At 36.8% G+C, this 20,106-nt stretch overlaps 4 protein-coding genes across 5 annotated transcripts in view; 2 read left to right on the top strand and 2 right to left on the bottom strand.

The window, feature by feature from the left end:
* Positions 1-7,388, bottom strand: part of LOC142335149 (E3 ubiquitin-protein ligase TM129-like) — a 31,401-nt gene extending 24,013 nt beyond the window's left edge. Inside the window, exon 1 of the mRNA XM_075383513.1 lies at positions 7,026-7,388. Coding sequence (XP_075239628.1) covers positions 7,026-7,287 — 262 coding nt within the window. The 5' untranslated portion in view covers positions 7,288-7,388. The remainder of the gene's footprint in view (positions 1-7,025) is intronic.
* The window catches only part of LOC142357168 (uncharacterized), a 288,587-nt gene that overhangs the window by 142,153 nt on the left and 126,328 nt on the right, over positions 1-20,106 (top strand). The window lies entirely within an intron of this gene.
* Positions 8,022-18,097, top strand: LOC142357143 (calcyphosin-like protein). The gene is made up of 6 exons (XM_075408831.1): positions 8,022-8,152; positions 8,394-8,636; positions 11,172-11,282; positions 11,611-11,758; positions 12,457-12,635; positions 17,703-18,097. Exons 2-6 carry the CDS (start codon positions 8,403-8,405, stop codon positions 17,823-17,825), a joined length of 795 nt encoding a protein of 264 aa, XP_075264946.1. The 5' UTR covers positions 8,022-8,152; positions 8,394-8,402; the 3' UTR covers positions 17,826-18,097.
* LOC142357132 (26S proteasome non-ATPase regulatory subunit 2-like) overlaps positions 18,047-20,106 on the bottom strand; it is an 18,240-nt gene continuing 16,180 nt past the window's right edge. Inside the window, exon 5 of the mRNA XM_075408825.1 lies at positions 18,047-18,612. Within this exon, the coding sequence (XP_075264940.1) occupies positions 18,269-18,612 (344 nt within the window). The 3' untranslated portion in view covers positions 18,047-18,268. The remainder of the gene's footprint in view (positions 18,613-20,106) is intronic.

Raw genomic sequence — 20,106 nt, 5'->3', positions numbered from 1 at the left:
GCATTCACTATTTAGCATTCAAATTTTGGTTAACGCTTTGAATCAAATTTTACTATTAAAAAATAATAAGTTGATCAGTTATGTTCCATCTTTCTCTGCATGCTGTGAAGTAGGCCGCACCTCGTTGCGTGTCCTTTCCTAGCTTGAACTTTAATATACTTTACTGATTGTGCCATTCTTTTGTAAATTTTGTGGCTTCGACTAAATTTTTGTTATTCTGTACTATACTTTGCAAGCGATGATAAATTAATTCTTTCTTACCAGACAGTTTCATATTGTTAATGAGTTAAATAGTTTCATATTGGTAATGATGATGATGTCTATGATGACAACCTTTCATGACTGACCAGAGGAAACGATACCACATCAACAAACCAGCAGAAACAAAGTTCCCTCTGATTGCTGATTCTCAAGCTAGAGAACTAGTTGCAGGCAACCTCAACATCCTGTCGGACCCAAGTGGGAGCATAGTCGACGCCAACAAATTCATCTCAAACGACCAGCAGTACGAGCTCATCATCCTATTCACAGGAGGCAACGATCTGTTCTCTGGTTGTGTCCCCTCCTACAAGCCCCCTAGTCAAGTAACTAGCCAACTTCCTAGTCCCGAGAAAGAAGGAGCCTTTCAAGTTTGGCATCCCAGAACGAGACGAAAACAAGGAGCACGCAAAGAAAGCTAACGACAACTTGGAGGCTTTGGCAAAGAAAGTTCCTGGAGTGGAGCCAAAATTTCCTTGGAAACTCAGTGTGTAGCGAACTACGTTAGTGGTAAGAAGTATTACAGAGAAGATAGAACTCATCTGAATAAAGCGGGACTGAATAACATCAAGAACTGCATCAAGGAGAAGGTGCTGTACAATCGATACAGCAAACAGCTCAACAAGAAAGTAAAACTTGACAAATACGAGTGCAAAGGCTTCCACACTTAATGCCCCTGTCGTGACTGGAATCGTCCGCCTTCCTCATCATCCCTATCTTCTTCTGCTTCGTGAGGTAACTCCCCTTCCCTTTAGCTTCAGTATCAAAAGGTGCCTTTAGGCTTGCCAACTAATATTGCAACTAAGTTCAAGTCTTAACTGCTCATTTTGTCCAAAGGCACCTTTAGGTCGCCACCGTACTAGGCGGCTGAGAGTTGAACATGGGTAAGCTCTGTTAGTCTCTCAAAAAGCAAACATCAGCAAACGATGAGCCATTCCAATGCTTCTGTAACACGCTTTTACACATGACTACTGAACGCACACTTCAGTCACAAACTGCAATCGCTGGTATTTGAGAGCTAGGTGTGCACTGAATGCTTCTCTGTAATGCGTGTGTCGATAACAACGAGCGTGATACCTTCATGCGCTGCAGAGCACAAACAGTTAGCGAAAATAGTAAGGTAGAAAAACTCCAAAAATTCGAGGAAAAAACTCAAGAAATAGTAGATCAAAAAATGAATGATGCGCTCAAGAAGACACCTGGTAGCTTTACAATCTGAATATGAAGTAATGAAGTACGCATGGTGCTTGCTAGAGCTAGAGAGAAGAAAGAACGTCTCTCCCAAAGAGGCGTGCTCCTGCCAGCTCCTACAAAAGACGATGCCCTGAGAGAAATTTTAGTCCTTCAGAAGCACAGACAACTACTAGATGAGGGGGGTGCCTAGAGAAAATTAAAATCAGAAATCTTGAACTGTTCAGTGATGGAGTCATGGTACCCATGTCTTGTCAGTGGACATTCCTGGCATAATCCAGAGATTTTGACTAGGATTCATCAGCATACTACAGCTAAACACTCTAAGCCTAGTAAATATTGAAAGAACCAAGCTAGCAAATGCAATTCTATCTGAAAATTTTTAATATCTGTCTCTGTGAAACATGGTTCAACAAAAATAACTCTTCTTCTGAGCTGCTTTTGCAAGACTATGATATCTACCGAGCAGATAGGCGTCTAGATGGAAATAAAAATACTCATGGGTGTTCTTTGATAGCTGTTAAAAATTACCTACACACCGAAAAGTATGCAAAAGATCTACCTCACTCCTGTGTTGCAGTAAAGTTGAAAATTGATAACAGCGAAATCATCGTTTGCGCGTTTTATAACCCTCCGGCGAACAGTACCCACAGATGTAACGCTGACACTTTTTGCAAGCTTTTTAATTTATTCCCTAAAAATACTCCTTTTTTGAATATACGGTGACTTAAATTTCCCTCAGGCTAATTGAAAACTTTAATTAGCACATACAATGAAGAACAAGAGGTACTAGATCTGTAGAAAGTAACCTCCTAATACAAGCCATAGATTTTCCGACCTGCTCGCAAAATATACTCGATGTTGCACAGTATAAAAACCTGCAGAAAACGTTGAAGCTGTTGAGAAAATTTACAACTGCTCTGATCACACTCCAATTAGACTGACAGTTGAGGTTGAGCATGCTGAAAATAAACCACACCTTGAGACTTTATGAAGCTTCGGAAACACAAATTTTGCTGAAAGGTGCAAAATGGTGAGAACCAAACCTTTTAATCCTGCATGCTATTTAAATACTTATCAAATGAGTGAAGAAATATACCAGTATTTTGAAGACCTAATATACCTTAACGTACCACGTAGCATTTCTAATTTTATGAAAAGACTACAAGCCCAACAGCAACTACTTCGTAAAAAGCCCACCAGCTACCACAAAAGACATGTAGAGACTTTACGAGTTGTCGTGACTGAAGCTGCGGAGACAGATAAACTTCTTTATCAAGATCTTATGCCTACTAGAGATACACAATTGGTTTTTAGGCACTTGAAAAGCTTTAACAAATCATGCAGTCTCCCAAAGCTACTTGTATTTAAATCCAAAACAAGCAAAAATGACTATGACAAAGTCAGTATGCTGAATGGGTTCTTCTAATCTTTCTTTTCACCCAAAATTTCAATCGATATCAAAGAAATTGAACCTGAAAACCTAGAGTTGACAAATTTTAGTGAAATAAAAAGATCTATGCTAAACATTCTTCTGGCAATAGATCCTAAAAAGCTCGAGCTCCAGACGGCTTACCACCAGTGTTCTACCAGAAAACTTGCAACGAAATAGTCAAATTCCTGAACAAAATTATTAAGAACGTAAAGCGTCTGAGAAAATTACCTAATAGTAGGAAAATTGCAGTTTCCCCGATTTTCAAGAAAAGCGACAGAAGATCAGTTGAAAATTACAGACCAATTTCTCTGTTGAACATAATAAGTAAAATCTTCACAAAAAGTGTATAATATGCCCTCCAATTACTTAACGAAGTATCAACACGGTCTGTACTTTAGAAGATCTGTACTGACGAATACGCTTGCCTTCCTGCAGAGAATATTTGAAAGCCTTGACAAATATTCAAAGGATGAAATAATTGCGTTCTACACAGATTTCTCGAAAGCGTTTGATAAGGTACCTCACCATGAACTTCTAAAGAAAATTGCCAAAACGGGCGTTGGCGGCTGTCTAGTTCAAGTTTTAGATGACTACCTGAAAAACAGAAAAAAGTTTGTAAGAGTCGACAATGTTAGGTCAAAAACCCTAGATGTAACTAGTGGAGTGCCGCAAGGATCCTTGCTGGGCCCTCTGCTGTTCTGTATTTTTTTTGATGACCTCCCTGAGGTGCTACGATTCAGTTATCCCTAAATTTTTGCTGATGATTTGAAACAGCTAAGCATTAACACAGGGCATCATCAAATACAAGCTGACTTGATGCAATAAGCAACTGGGTAACTGAAAAAAATGAGCTTAGCAATGGACAAATGCACCACGATCTATTTTAGAGGAGCTAAACAAATTTTTTACCTGAATAATGAAGTGCTGAACAGCAGTGATGTAGTAAAAGACAGGGGGACTCATATACATGAAGGCCTGGCCTCTGAAAAGCACCTTGAGCACCGAGTTAAAGAATAGTGTTCTCTATCTCCTCAAGCGCAATATTTCCCAGGAAATTGCAACAAATTTGAAATTCGGTGTCTACAACTCCGTAATTCTACCAGTACTAGTCTGCGGCCTTCAATGCATTGCGCCCACAAAAAACAGAGTTAACTGTACTCCAGAAATTTCAAAATAGGTGCGTAAAATGGATAGCTGGAGTCCAAACCAGCTGCGAAATTCAATTAGAACTGCTGAATCTTCTGCCTCTTCCTGTTTATCTGCAACTGAATGACATTTTACTGGTAAGAAAACTGGCATCTGAGGAAGTTAGGCAACCTAAGCTTCCTGAGAGGAAACAAAAAGTGGAAGAGCTCAAACTTTTTAAGCCATCGAAAAAAAGAACTAAAAAAGGTAGAAACGAATTTATGTTTAGAACGGCCTGCATAGTCAACAGACTCGAAAAGCAAATGACCTTCACGAAAAAGATTGATCTGAAAAAACGAATATTGGAGATCATGTGGAAATTTGTCGATGAAAAGTTTTTAGAAACAAATAGCTGCAGCTGGCAAATCGTCTGGGATTGTAATAGGCGCAGGAACACGAGGACGATATTTTAACGAACACGGAATGGGAGAGATGCCCGTCAGTCACAAGACTGAGAACCCACATCATCAACAACAACAACAACAGTCGAAGTGAAAAAATACTCTATTCAGAAAATTCTACAGTGCAATTAGAACTAGCAACATAGACAGTTTATATGAGGTTCAGTTTTTAAACTTCGTAGATTGGAAATAATAAATTTTAGATAATTTTTTTCATCCTGCATCAATTTATCTTCATGCAACGATTTGTTCATGCTCTCTACATCCAGGCATTATCAAGTTAACAACAAGTCCAACGTTGACTTAAAAACAGCTTGCTTTCTAACGTAAAAAAAATTTAAAAAGTGGCTTCAAAAAGGATGAAAGAATTCGAGAAGTGTACATGCGAAGCATCGAACCTAATTCTGCCTTCCCGATATCAGTGTTTTAATTTTCTGATCTGTCACGGCTTCTGGAAGGAAGTGAATTGACAACGCAGAAAAAGTTGAATTAATCGTTATTAAAATTATTGTTATTAAATAAAAATTGAATAAATATTGCGTTAATAAGCATCCCTTAATACTGACAAACATTTACTGATGATTGTTCAATCACATATCTGTGGATATTTATTCAATTGGAGGTCATACAGCGTTTACTACTCTAAATCTTTTAACACTCTACTTCTGATTCTTGTTGGCTAAATTTGAGCCTACCGATACGTAGTTTCCCAAAAAAATTAAAAGACTTCAAACTAAAACATAAACCAAACGTCGGATGAATTGCTCTGGAACGACAGGCGAACGAAATCCACGCCAAGCTTCATTAAAGATTGAAAAAGTGGTAAATCCTGACACCGGAAGCATGACTTAACACTAGTTGGTGTGGCAACAACTTTTTTCAGAGTGCGCAGCATTATCAATTTAGCTCAAAAAAGTATTATTAAATAAATAAATATTTAAAAAATTTCCAAGACTCTATTCCTTTTTCCAAAACCAAAATCGCATGTACTTAGAATTGTTTCATCAATAAAAACCTGGAAATCGGTCCAATTCCAATACCAAAAAATGTCACAATATCGCATGTTCATTGCAAAAATTTTTATCATCCATCTACCTAAAATGTCTTCCAACTCTAAACTAATAAACAAAAACATTGACAAAAAAGAAATCGCCGAAATTTCTTCTGAGAAAAAGAGTAGGAGTCACTGGGTTGGGCAGCATATAGCCGGGATCTGAATCTAATTAACATACCCGACTGCCATCAAAAGAATTGCTCTCGAACTAGTGGAAGCCCAAATCTATTGCAGCTTGCTTCAGTCGGGGAGGCAACTGAATTCACTAAGGGGGCTTCAAATGACATCATTAGAAGTTAGAGGTTATTATATATTACAATAACAACTGATAAAATTTGAAGTGACAAAAATTACACCAATTTCGGCGCACCTTTCATTCGATTTTCAGTAGTGAATTGTCTGCCGGCACTTGATTTATGCTCGACACAGAAATTCAAATCCACGCAAAAAGTACAAGACAAAACGGTCAACCGAAAATTTCGCATAAACAAGAGCAACAAGTTAACAATAACTGCTTCAAATTTCATTCCAGAGCAATTAATAAAACCTCAGATAAACCAATATTCACAGTGTTCTTATTAGAAAAAATTCAAAATCCATCAGAAATGGGAAGAAAACCGGAGATTTTTTGCAAAAGCAGTGATGTTTGTCTCAGATAGGCGATCATCAATTAGGCGCTCAGAATTTTATCTGTGAATTAAAATTAACAAAAACAAAAGTAAAATGGTAGTAGCAAAAATAACCACTAAATGCGAGGAAATTATTGAGAAGCTGACAATATCAATAAAATTTGTTCTCATAATTTTGTTACCATTAAGTTATTCTGGCCGAAAATTGCACGAACACATAAACAGCACACCACGCAACAGCATTTTAACAGCTAAATGCTGCACGTGAACAAAAATTTTTGCTCGCTTTCAAAAATTTCTTTATATTTCTCGCTATCGCAACAACGCGCAATGAGCTATCAAACATAACCGCCCACCGTCAGCGTCAGGCAAATTGCTCTCAAAGCACTGTTTGGCATCGGTAATAGTCAGCTTTCTCTTAGGGAGGCGAGAACGGGGGGGGGGGGTCCAAACCTCCAAAAAGACTGCCTTCGCACCACGATTTTATGTCTTATGAGTAGCTTCAGTGAATTGTACACATCGAGACTAGTAGAGCTTTTAGGGACTTAATGCCCTCCAAGCTTCACCTGTTTATCCGGTTTTTGAAGACGAAAATTCGAAAACGTCAGTTGAAAAATTGATCAAGAGGAAAACCGTATTGAAAAGACCGTAGAACTAATATAATTGCTACTTCGTTTGATAGCATTTAACCACTTTCTATTCCCTTTGCTCTTCAATTTTGATTAACAGCCTGGCCTAAACACTGTCTTTTCACGTGCCGCATTTCAAATACCTTCTAACAAAATTATTAATCAAAGACGCTCCACCAATACTCATCTTCGATTCAGAAAAAAATGTTCACAGGGGATCATTTGAAGCAAAATAATACTAACTTAAATATTTGTAGAAGTAATCAGTACAGAGAACACCAGAGAAATAATATCCAATGGGGAGCAACGAGTGAATGAGAATGTTGAGAGAGGTCCTTCTGATCTGGTAGCCCACGAAGTCTCGCATTTCATTGCCCAGATAATTGCAGAACAGGTACTCGATTGAAAACCCTGCTGCTCTAATTTCGTGGGGCGGAACCACAATAAAAAATGCGCCTAGTAAATAAAACGCAGAGAAGAGAATGAACTCTTGTGGAAACATCATTGTTGGTCGGGTCACTGTTTGTTTTCTTTGACAAATAGATCACGGCTTTGAATATTAATTTGGAGTCATGTTGAACAACTAACCTGAAAAACTCCTTTCAATTTACCCTGGTTCAAATATATTAACTGTTTTAGTCAAAGTTTAACCTCGCAATTCCAGCGAGGTCCAGAACACCTTATAACCCAACGAAGCTCCCAAAACTTTTGAACTTTGAATGTTTTTACATGGCAACGTATCACCATCATACCGTGAAAAATTGGCGAACTAAATTCTTGGATTAAAAGCCTTGTACTATTTATTTTAATGAAGTCCGAACCTTAACAACACTTAACACTTTAAAGCTAGTCAATTTTAAAAATTAGCACAGGTCATTAAAACAATCAATCACTACAAATAACTTAAAGGGAGCAGAAATATCGAAAAGGAGAAGGAGAGGAATCATTCTCAACAACAATATGCAGAATGTCCGATGCAATCTCTCATTTAGAATGAAGTTTGAAAATGAACTTCCATTGACCCTTGTGAAAACTCTTGCACCTGTTCAAAATTCCACTTAAAACTATGCCAACCAGAAGAACAGTCGATCTCAAACTGTGGATAAGAATACACTACCACACACGAAGATTACGTTTCACCAACAATGGGGAAATATTCAGCCAAAGCCGTTTGATAGCATGCGTGCTATTTTGTATAATATACCAGCTGAGATTTTTAAAAGAACATTAAAATTCATTTTGAGCAGCGAGCACAACACACGGACAGCAGACGTGCGCTTTTACACCTTGCTAGTTTTACCATCTAGTTCTGGTGCTTCATTCAACCACGTACAATACAAAATACATACAACAGCACACACAATACAACCGTAAGAAAAACTATTTTATACTTTTCTTTCAAACCATCAATACTCGGAGCATATAACTATACAAAACAAAAGTATATACAAAAGTATATAACTAAACAATTTGAACCTTCAATTTGAACAAAGAAAACCTCTAAATCGCGCTAAGTTTCATACTTCAGTTAAGGATCTAAAAATTTTCGGATTTGCGAAGGATTTGACATTCCATCAAGGAAAACTTACAACCCGTTATTTACTTTAATAGACGACAACAATGGGATCCACAACACGACAAGAGATGGAACTGCAACGGAAGGTGAAGGAGGAGCTGAAAAATGCGACAGACCCCGTTGACAAAATCAGACTGACAGCCCTGTCTAGGGGACCAGGGGGCATCAAACACATCGGCCTCATCTTCAGAAACATGGACGATGATAAGAGCCAGTGCATTAGTTTCCCAGAGTTCAAAAAAGGGGTCAAAGACATCGGGTGCCAGCTTAGCAAAGAAGTTCGTACTACTTAAGTATTATGACTAAACGAAGTTAGTGATAAAAACTAGAAAAAAAAGAAAAGATTCGTGTGCAATAATAATAATGAATTTTTCCAAATACATATCGAGTAAGTCACTTAATGATTACACAATTAATTTATAATCAAGAAGTTATATGTATTTGGGGAGAACATCAAATAGGTCAATGGGCCTGTCAGAGTGATGTCTCCTCAGGATAAATTTGAGCTTTATCAGTTTTTGTTCCAATAAACGTTAAGCATATTCAGTCAAAAACTGCTAACCTATCAACAAAACTGTTACGTTGCGGTTTCGAAAACAATGTGGATTGTGTTATGTTAATAATAAGTAATTGGATTAGAATAGTTATCTTGTCCCCCAGTTTGATAAAACCATATTCCGATTTCTAAAATACGAAAATTGAAGTCAAAACAGCAGCTTTTCACATGTAAAACCTGCGTTGGAAGGTTGGGAGAACAACCTAATGTAAATTGTGCATAAAAAAGCTTGACAAGGAAGCTCTAATTGTTGAACGTATACTTGGCTTGAGAAATGAAGCCTTGAGGAACAATAAAGAACTTGATCTACAATTGCTATCTTTCGAAAGCGTATAGGTACGTTTTGCGCCGAACCGATTTTCGTAAGTGCGCTCAGCAGTTTTGCATGTCCACGATTTGCATGTTATAGTGGTAATTAGAGCACAAAACATTGTACACAAAGAAACACCAGTAGAAATGCGTCAGGTTTGTGAAATTAATGGAGGAATATGTTGCATGGGTTTCACTTATTTGTTGCATTTAGTGAAAAAGGGTATCAGGAATTATTTGAAGAACAATTGAGCATAAAGTTTAATGCAAAGCTATGTTAAAATATTCAAAAATCAAATTAAAAAATTCCTGTTAACTTCAATAAGAAACAATCTCTTTTTTGCAACTCGACTAAAAGCCCTCATTCGAAGTTCCTTTCATTTCAGATAAAACTCCAGAAATGATTCCAAAAGTTTTGAGAATATTTTTTTGCTTTATCAAATTTCCATTTACATTTTTTATCATAATCCACGTCATCAATATGACACATTAAATGCGGAATTCTTCTGAAAATAATCAGGAGTGATTACAGCCTGATTTTTAAAAGTTAAAAACTATCAAACTGGACTGAAAATTTAAGATTTTTAATACCAAATACTTATGGCTTTTGACTAGCTACCGCATGAGTTTAATTACTATGTGGAATATACTAACATATTCCGCGTTTAAATCACCAACCCCCTAAAATTCATAAAAGCGATGGCTTGCACGGGGGTAACTAAGATTGATCATACAGACACTAACTCATACCCAATGCCATTATCATACCCAATGCACTCTGATAATTTTATTCAATAATCCGAGTACAAAATAGCAGTCGTTATTAAGCGTATGTTTTAACATACTCAAGCGGATGAAATAATTCGCATGTGATAGTTTTATATCGAGTCCTACGGGCCGCTGCAACATGGCTAGGGCCATAAAGTACGTTAAAACATGCGTGTAATAGCGACCGCTAATTTGTAGTCGTATTGAACGAAAATATCAAAGTGCATTGGGTATAATGGATTTCGGTAAATTGTTGTGAACAGTTAGTTAGCTATGCGTTTTATCAAAGCTTCCATTTCGTGCTTTGGAGTGACTAGAGTTGTTATAATTCAGCCCAAACATTTTAAAAAGGACACCAATGCAATTGAAATTCTTTGAATTGTAAGAAACTGAATCAACACTTTCTGCTCCATTTTAAGAAATTTCCCCAAGGTAGAACAACCATAGCAATACAAAACATCTCAGGCTTCTCGAAAGTTCTATCAAGTACATTGTCTAGTAAATGAAAATTTGTCAAAAAAAAGGCTCGAACACCTCAAGTGCAGAAAATTAAGATTTCAACCACACTATATCCAAGCGATAACTGCAATTAGCCTGTGAAGCGGACAACCTATCAAACACCATCATATGCTAAGACAATTAGACCACAACAACGACATATGATAATTCTTATAATCTTTTGCATGAACCTCTTTGTAAAAAAAGCTGGAAGAATGTCAGTGCGATTTCGCGCCGCAAAACTTTATAATCTGTTAGCAAAACAGAATCTCTTTACTCCTTTGGACAACTGCACTGTTGATGACATAAGTAATCTTTATCACAAATAGAAAGAAACTTACATACTTAACAACAGAGAGCTTGTAAAACACATATTTGCTCTGTAAGGGTTATCATTTACGTGCATGCTACAGCACTATCAGAATAAGCCTGGCTTCTTTCGAAGGAAAAAGAAACTTTGAGTCCCATGATCAAATTTTCTCACACACATTTTCTTAATGGAACTGGAAATGTCTGTCCCCTCCGAGTCTCTTTATAGATTGATGTTTGTTAAAGTTTGTTTATATTGAGTACTTGGAGAAATTAATTCTTTCTTTCTTTCTTTATATCTGCTCAGATTCAAGCATCGTAGCATGTGTTTGTCTTGCGGTCAGCATACAATAATTATTAGCAATGTTTGCAGGAGCTTGATCACGCGTTCAAAGTATTTGACCAAGACCAGTCTGGCTCAGTTGACTACGACGAGTTTCTTCTCAAACTAAGAGGAGATTGTCTCAATCCAAAGCGAGAAAAGGTCAGTTCTTTCATTTCGAAACCATTCAACAGAAAACGTTTCCCAGTACAATCTTATTCCCGAGAAGTGATTTCTTCTATGAAATTAGATAGTAAATTTTATCCTTCGTTGACGTTTGATTTTCAACGTGCATCTTCGAGTTTGATCAACACGTCAGAATTTGTCCTACGTCTACGGGCTAAAATGCTTAATAAGATTGACAAAAACAATGATATTTTTTCTGGTTTACTATTAAATTTCACGAGCCAGCAAAAAATATTCATCACACAAAAAAAGTTGCAGGAAGAATAACACTATAAAAGCGTGCTATCGCGGATTTTAATTTCAGTATGTGCAGCAAGCTTTCGAGAAACTTGACAAGGACAAGAGCGGCAACATTACAATTGATGACTTGAGAGGTGTCTATGACGTTTCTGCTCACCCGAAAGTCGTCTCTGGGGAGTGGACGGAGGACCAGGCACTTGACGGATTCCTAGGTCTGTCGCAATTTGCTTCAACGTGCTGCAAAAAGTCACAACTCTTGAAATTTTAACCTGTATATTAGTCAGACAAAATATAACTAGCTGATTACATTGCTCGAGTGAAAGGTCGATTTAAAAACTTTACAAAGTACTTTTGTTATGGCAGAAATCCAACAAAAAATAAATGCAACTTAACTGATAATAAGATTTCAATGTTACTCTCATGATTTCATTTGATACCATACAACAAATTGGGCAAAAAACCATCCTCGAAACTCGGTTACATGACGATATACCCAATTTCAAAAACTCAATGTGCCACAATACCCAATGCCATTATACCCACTTTATTCCCTTGGATCTTTTCGTTCAATAGTCCGATGACAAATTAGCACACACTGTTATAAGCATGTCTTTATTATATACTTAAGCGCATAATTTAATCCCATGTTCTTTTGATAGTTTGATATCAAACCCCACTGACCACTGAGTCATGATCATTCAAAAAATGGTAAATATATACTTTATTATATTCTGAATTATCTCACGTAGATATCATGCTAAATAGCCGTTCTGATAATTTTAACTATAGGCTAAAATATTGGCTTTTTACACCATCGGGTATATTGAGATCGGACATTGAAGTTCATATAGAGTTCCATACTGAATATAGCAGTGCGATTATTTTTGTCAATTGAATCTCAACGTTACAGCGAACTTCGATTCTCCGAACAACTACGACGGGACAGTTACAAAAGAAGAGTTCTTCAGTTACTACGCTGGAATCTCCGCCTCCATAGACAATGACGCCTACTTTGCACTAATGATGCAGAATGCCTGGAAGCTGAATGAGAAGCCTAGGAGCAACAAGCCAGGCGAATACAAATCAAAGGTACATAATAAAAAATTATATCTGAAAATGGGGAGTCTAGTGCCTCTAACCTATCGCACTGCATCTAGCAAACAACAAATTAATACACTGTTAAATATACGCACACTTGTAGTATGGTTTACCAGCCTGGTTTTGAATTCATAGTTGTCTTTCAGAAACCGCAAAAGGTAATGAAAATGTAGAAAGCAGTAGTACTAGTAGTTGTAGTAGTCGAGTTAAATTGTTCATTGATGGTTTTTAAACGGTACAGCTAAAAAGAAAGTCAAATTCAACAAAGTAAAAATTATAGTCTGCAGAAATTACGACCTGCAAGTAGTCATCGGCATTTTAACCACCAAGGATAGGAAGAGTCGAGATTGCATTTAGCAACCAGCAGTTCAATTGAAACAGTCACCTTCAGACAATACTGAAAAAAAAGTTTCTACCTAATAACTGTCTCCAAGAAAAGTCGCAAATCAAGCTCAATCAGCTCATACGCAAAGAGTGCTAACATCTCAAAAGTTTGAAAACAGTTTTGAACTGAAGTCTGACCGGCCAAAACACCATCAAAATTCAATGGAAAAAACCTTTCAAGCATTTGAAAGAGTCTGAAGCCTGGATACCAAGACTAAAGTATTGGAGCGGTTGCAGAAAGTTTGAAGATAAAAACAACTGGGTGTGACACCTCGTCTCGTTCTAACCAGATCAGTTACGGAGTTTGAGATATATTTGGAAATCCAAAAACGAGCCTCATTAGAGTCTGTCAGTTTGTATTGTCAGCAAAACAAGGATGCTCGGTGATCGTCAACATAGCCATGTTAACCAGAAAACATACAAACTTCCAGGACGCTCATCTAGAGAACACCACTGAAATCGCTTATAATGCAATCTCGAACTAAAAAATCTTGAATTGAGTCGAAATCGTTTCCCAAATCTAACTACCTTGCTATGTTGTTGCTCATGATAGGGTACCAGATAATCCAGAAAGCTTATCAATTGCCATATGATCGAAATCTATCTTTAGCCTGAATTGAAATTCGGAATAGCATAGCTCGAAGAAGTTTGTCCTGGTTCCGCTTTATATAACGGTGACACTAATGCATAACTCCAAAATGCAGAAGTCATTCAATTGTCAAATACGCTCAAACCTCTTCTGCGAGCAAGTTTAAAACAATAGCTGGATTAGCATCATATGCAGCAGTGTCACATGGAATTTTCTGAAGTAAATTCCCGCCACGAAGTCGAAACTCAGGATAATTCTAGTTTTATTCGATAGAACTTAGTCGGCGAGTTTACGCAGAATGCGACAATCGGTCGAAAATATTTAAATTCCTCTGAAAACCAAATCTGACCCTTTCTCACAATAGAACATTGATTTTTGAAAAAAAGTATCCATTTAATGACAATATCTACTTAAAACTGGCCATTGACTAGGAGAACCATCATAACTTTAACATTTTGCGACCCAACTTTGCCATGTCACTCGGAAAGAGATTGAACACTCCCTTGTGGAGGCTAGATATGAATTAAGTTGACGGTTAAGAAGGTTCCATACACTGTTTTCTTCAGACCGCTTTAGAAAAACAGAATAAAATTGGAATGCTTTGCAAAAACTTTCAAATCCTAGATGAGAGGAAGCAAGATGGAGAATGATTCTTTTTGTGAGCAGAAACTTTGATCTTATCTTTCAATAATAGATAGAGTCCTTGATCATCATCTAAACTTGAATCATCTTTCCGTCGACTTTGTTCAATCTCGTTTGCATACGATTAATTTTTTCTTGAACTCCAAACACCGTTTCTAATTTAGGACGCAATTAATGAAGGCCGAACAAAAAAAAATTGAAACGTTTACAACAATATGTTCCTTTTAAGCACATTTCCTTAATGCACATGCCAGCTTGCAAAAAATCGAGCACAATATCATTATCTGAAGACTCTAGCCGACTATCATCTGACCAACAGTTCTCGAACAACAATTGAGGCCTCGGCTTTAGTTTAGCTAGCATAGAGATCAGCTTTTGGGTAAGAGGGGTTAGGGCAAACAAACCTACAATAATTCAAATTGCCCCTCAAAACAAGAAGTTATGCTTCCTCAGCAGACTCAATAGGAGCACTTATAGAGCACCTATATTAACTCCAACTTAACGCCTTCCTCTTGTTTCAGTTAACAGAGTTTTTAGAAATTGAATTATACAACCGAAGAACTATTATTATCGAAACAGTCAAACAAAAAAATTGACGAGACTACACTTATTACTTCAACCTTTGTTCGGAAGCACTTAAAAACATAAATCACAGGACTCACAAACAGATTGCAGTGTGAGAAAGATAATCAGAAATGAACAAAACGAACCCAAGATTCAAACAACCAACTAACGTCGTGCGAATTGTTCGCAGACGATCGTCGAGCTGGGAGCTAAGCTTTTGGGCGTGCATTGGGAGTGAAGGTCAAGAATGGGGGGAGTTAAATCAAGGGCGGGGGGTTTGGGAGAACTCGACGATGGAGGGGGGAACGAACTTTAAAGATTAAGAACCACCCTTCACACATAGATTTTATATCTCCTCAAACTGCTTCGGTGAATCGCACCCGTAGACTTGTACGGCTTGAAAAGAGCTGCTCGGTTACTTAATGTCCTCTGGGTATTACCTGTCAATCCCGCTTTTGAGGACAAAAATTTAAAAGGGTGAGACCAAAAATTGGTCGAGACAAATTGCCTTAAAAAAGACCACAGGACTAATATAACTGCGTTTTTATCAGCATTCAAGAACTTTCCATTTTTTGATTGGTCAAAACAAGACTAAGCTGATTACTACGGCAAGGAAACCTGTACACAATGTGCCGGTACATCGATGACTGTTATATAAACTCTGCTTTATTGTTCCGACTTTGAATAAAGTCTATCATTTTAGCGCTTATTCTACAATTCCAGCCACTTCCCCATAGCCTAGATTTCTTTTGTAAATGTGTGCTACTCCGCCCCACCCTTTAATTTCTTGGATTGCACGTTTTTATTTCTCCATAGATTAAGCTCTTTGGTGCCTAAACAGGTAAATATGAAGATTGTCATTCTCAGTTTTATTATTTTACAGCTGTAATAAAAATGCGGACGAGAGGCTTTTAAATATAATGCTAGACCGCTCAATGCGCATCTTTTTTACCCCACATTAACGAGGGAGAAGAATCATATGCAAAAAAATGCTTGCACATACAAATGAATATATAAATAGTCAAGTCCAGATCTTGTGCTGAGAATAACCATTACATTTTATATACGTTTGCATCCGCCAATAATGTTTTTGTTCCGACCCACCTTAGTAGGGGAGGAACTAAACACTCAACTGGGTTTTTTGCCCGATCGATTTAATCGTCGAGGGTTGTAAATGATAGCATTTGAAAGACCTCCAGCTTAGAATATATAATTAAAAAGATTATTTGAAATAGTTTTTTCCAAGGAGTAATCGAGGATTTTAAAATTTAATGATTTTCGTTGCTTTTGTGCACATTTTCTGTATTTTGACAAAAAAAATTCGTTAAAACTGATAGAAAACAAAATAAAATTGTTTACGGCAGTGTATTAGCTTTACATTTCAAGATTGAGGAGTGTTGCTGCACTCTTTCATCCGACTTTTCGGCTTGAAATTCAGCATTTTCTCATCAAAAAAGGCCTTTTAGACCACTTTGTTTATATTTGCCGGAAGTACAACCCTAAAACTGCTGACGCAATCTACTAGTATATTTCTGCTTCCTACCTGAGTGTTCAGGAACTCAAACTTTGACAGATTTTTGCTAATTCAACTCGATAATTATCGAAAATTCATTCATTTTTGATATGTTGAACTTTTTGTATTATATTATCTATTTCACTAAAATTTGAATTAAAATACGTGTTTTTGATGGACAAGCAGTAAAAACAAGGCTAGTTTTGTTCAAATCGTGGATTTTTATAATCAAAAATTATTTGGATTGTATTGTGGCGCTGTTAGGGCTTCAACACTATGTTTGAGTACATTGTTTATGGAACTTCCGCCTGTATTCTTGATTATTTTTCAGTCTAATGACTAAATTTCTTTAAAGACATGTCCTAGGGAGTTACAATTTTATCTAAAGTATTATTTAACGCGAGCTTATGGTTGTTGTGACTTCTAAAATTATTTGTTTGCAAAAAACAATGAATTTTTGAGCCTCGCCAATTTATGTTATTGCTGTCAGCTTGTAGCTTAGTCTCAGCAAAGAGGTCGCGTCCTCTTCCTAGTGAATCAAAATTTAGCCTGCATTGCCGTTTAAATAATGGTTGTTTGGCTACAAGTTTTCTCTATTTTTGGACATTTGCCCATTTTGAGGTTCTATTTTGCTATCTTATCACATTATATAGCAGGTCATATATGACATAAATAGCGTTGAAATAAACCGCAACTTAACATATTTAGTATTTTTAGAGCGGGCGTTTTCTCGCAAAATTTATCTGATGTTTTGACTGTATTTGTCGTTAATTTTCTAGTTGTATGACACAATTTTGATAAAGATAGGTGTCAAGGGCTTCCCGTGGAGGTATAAACAAAGCTATTAAATGATTTCAATTGATAGCTAATGTTTTCATAAATGAAACGTATTTTTTAATTTTGTGCTTTTTTGTTCTTTTCTCTGCTTGTTACTTCGCCTCGTTAAAGACAGGTCCCGCATCTTTTCCATGAGGTACAAGCTCATTTAGTGTTTAGGTTTTATCTGATTCTATTTTTACTGCACTGTATTTTTTTCAAAAATAGACGTAGAGTTTCGGTCGTAATTAATGTTTGTTGTCGTTATATAATTTTTTGTATGTCTTGTCTCTTTAATGGCAGGTCTTATCGGCCCTCTAATGCAGTATAATTTAATTGGTAGATAATTCAATCAAAAAGAGGATGAAAGGGGTCAGAACATTATTTGCTAACGCACATTACCGAGCCTCCTTGATGAACAAAACAAATTTTGAACTTCGATTTTTCATACAGCATCGCATGTACATCACTACCAAAAAAAAATATCGCCAAAATTGAGAATATATTTTCATCTTTTGTTTGACTAACTTGTAATTAATCTGTTTTCAAGGATTTGATGGATTCATTCGGAAAAAGAACATCCAGGACCAACTTCAGCAGAAGCGGATCCGATCTCAAATGTTCAATGCAAGTGGAGGAAAGGAAAAATGGCGCATTCAACAGAAACATTTAAACTGCTGTTACTCATAAGAAATTGAAGGATAAACGCTATCACTTGTATCAATTTTCATCAATTGAGTGATAACAGCGATCAAAAGTATCGTTGATTGAATGAGCGTTATTTCGACTTTCGTGGCTGTAGAATCCTTTGGTTTCCTATCAAATAAAGCAAAGTTGTTAGCTTGTAATTGTTTGTCTCTAAAGTCAATGTCAATAATGAAGTGTAAAAACAGATACTGATCGAAATTTCAGTTAATTTCAAGAAAACAATGTTTTAAAATTTTACACAGTAATTATTTAGGAGCTCACAATTTAACTAACGTTCAGCACGGAGTAATACGCTGAGTATTGCAACCTTAGGACCAGCATATCAATTATCATTTAATTTTTTTTGACATAACACAAGGCATCCAATGGCTCTAGTAAAGTCAATTAAACCAGCGCATATGATTCAAATTACTCCTTGTAGTCTGGGTTTTTCTCAAGAATTACAAATCCTTCCAAAAATGGTGTCAGCGCTCTGTACTCGTCCGTAGCCAGTTCAGCGCGCTCTCCGATATTCAAGAGCACCGGGGTTGTGTGAGTTTGGAACCCAGTGATGGTTTTGGGTTTGCCTGCTTGTCCAACCACGTCAACAGCCTGTCCGACCCTGACTGAGACTGGGAGAGGATTCAGGTCCTCATCAAAGGTGGTCAGCATTCGCGGTTGGATTGCGGGAACTATGCTGTACAGTAGATAGTGCGCATGGCTTAGTATTGTCTCCTTGACATTTAGACAAGACACTAGCAATGTTATCAGACCTGAAATGAAACGAGAACTCAAAGAAACGTTGCCTAAAAAATTCCACCAAGTCATCGTTGTTATATTTAAAATTATAACACAACCAACTAACGTCGGGCGAATTGCTCTCAAACGACCGGCGAGCGGTTGGCTTCGTCAGTCGCTAGCCACGGATTAGTAAGGCTAGCTTTAGATGAATTGAAGGGGCGTATGGTAAGCGCAGCGGGGGTGCATTGGGGGGACTGATGTGGGGGCAGTGGGTGGGTGGGGTGTGGGATCAATTTCTAAGAACCGCCCTTCACACCATAAGTATGCGATTAACTAGTGGGCTGAACGGCTCTAAACGAACTTAATGCAAACTGGGCGCTACCTCTTTATCCCGTTTCTGAAGACGAAAATCAAATGGGTCAGACAAAATCGGCCAAGCTAAAAATTGCATAAAAGAAACAAACAGGATTAATATATTTGCTACAAATTGCTTTTGAGAGCAATTAACAATGATTTCCTGTTAGGTCATTTATAATAAAAACCATTTCTACTATAACTCATTGTTAATGAGGATCAGAGAAGATGACATTACGCCACATAACAGCAGCCGAAGTGCGACATCAACAAATGAGAGAGAGAGATAAAACGTGAACAAGAAAGAGAAGGAAGGAAACTCAAACCGACAGAGAGAGAAAGAGATAGGAATATTTTCCATGATGGGATTCGACTCTGCAACTTCTAATTTTCTATCCTTGTTAGTAAATAAATCAAACAGAAAACTGAGAAAGGCAGAATTAAAAAAGTTTTCAACTTCGCAGTAAAAAAGTTCAAAAACCATTTTTTTGTCTCAAAAGTTCTGTCAATTAACACATAAGTTTCGTTGGCCAGTAATGGTTATTAAACTCAGAAAAAGACAAAATCTTGCTAAAATGCAAGATAATATTATCTTAAGAACCATTTCATTGTCTCGAGACTATCTGGTATCCCTATTTCTACCCTGAAATAGTTTTACTGGCTCATAAAGATCCATACACTTGGAAAGATCGATACAAAGATCCATTCAAAAACATGAAAAAATGCAAATATATTATAAAATTGCTTAAATTCGTGATATTTAAATCTTGAAAGACACTCCGTTTCATCTATAAACTATGCAGTAACATATTATCAAACATAAGGAATTTCCGTGGCTCTTGAGGCTAGAGAAACCTCAGAATTGACAAATTAAATTTAAACAAAATTGCAAGTTTTAAGAAGCTGAAAATTAATCCATGACCAACAAGCATCTTCCAGTAGCTTATTATCAAACCCTAATGGAGGTTTTTTGACCCTTGAGGCTCAAAAAACCTAAAATACGACAAATATTTTCAAAACGTGAAAAAAAGCAAGTTTTATAAAAAAAAATTGCTAAAATTTGTGCCATTAAAAAATTGAAAAACCATTTCATGACCCAAAAAAATTTGCCATTAACTTATTATCAAACCCCATAGGATGTTTTTCTGGTCCCTGGGCCTGAAAAGCCTGAT

This window comes from Convolutriloba macropyga, chromosome 2 (assembly GCF_964194025.1).
Source record: "Convolutriloba macropyga chromosome 2, txConMacr16.3, whole genome shotgun sequence".
Classification (NCBI taxonomy): Eukaryota; Metazoa; Xenacoelomorpha; order Acoela; family Convolutidae; genus Convolutriloba; species Convolutriloba macropyga.
This window is presented reverse-complemented; position numbering and strand designations above follow the sequence as displayed.

Coding starts and splice junctions, on each gene's coding strand:
- LOC142357143 (XM_075408831.1), top strand. CDS start 8,403: ATGGGATCCACAACACGACAAGAGATGGAACTGCAACGGAAGGTGAAG. Junction 11,759..12,456: donor GGCACTTGACGGATTCCTAG/GTCTGTCGCAAT, acceptor TCAACGTTACAG/CGAACTTCGATTCTCCGAAC. Junction 12,636..17,702: donor CAGGCGAATACAAATCAAAG/GTACATAATAAA, acceptor TCTGTTTTCAAG/GATTTGATGGATTCATTCGG.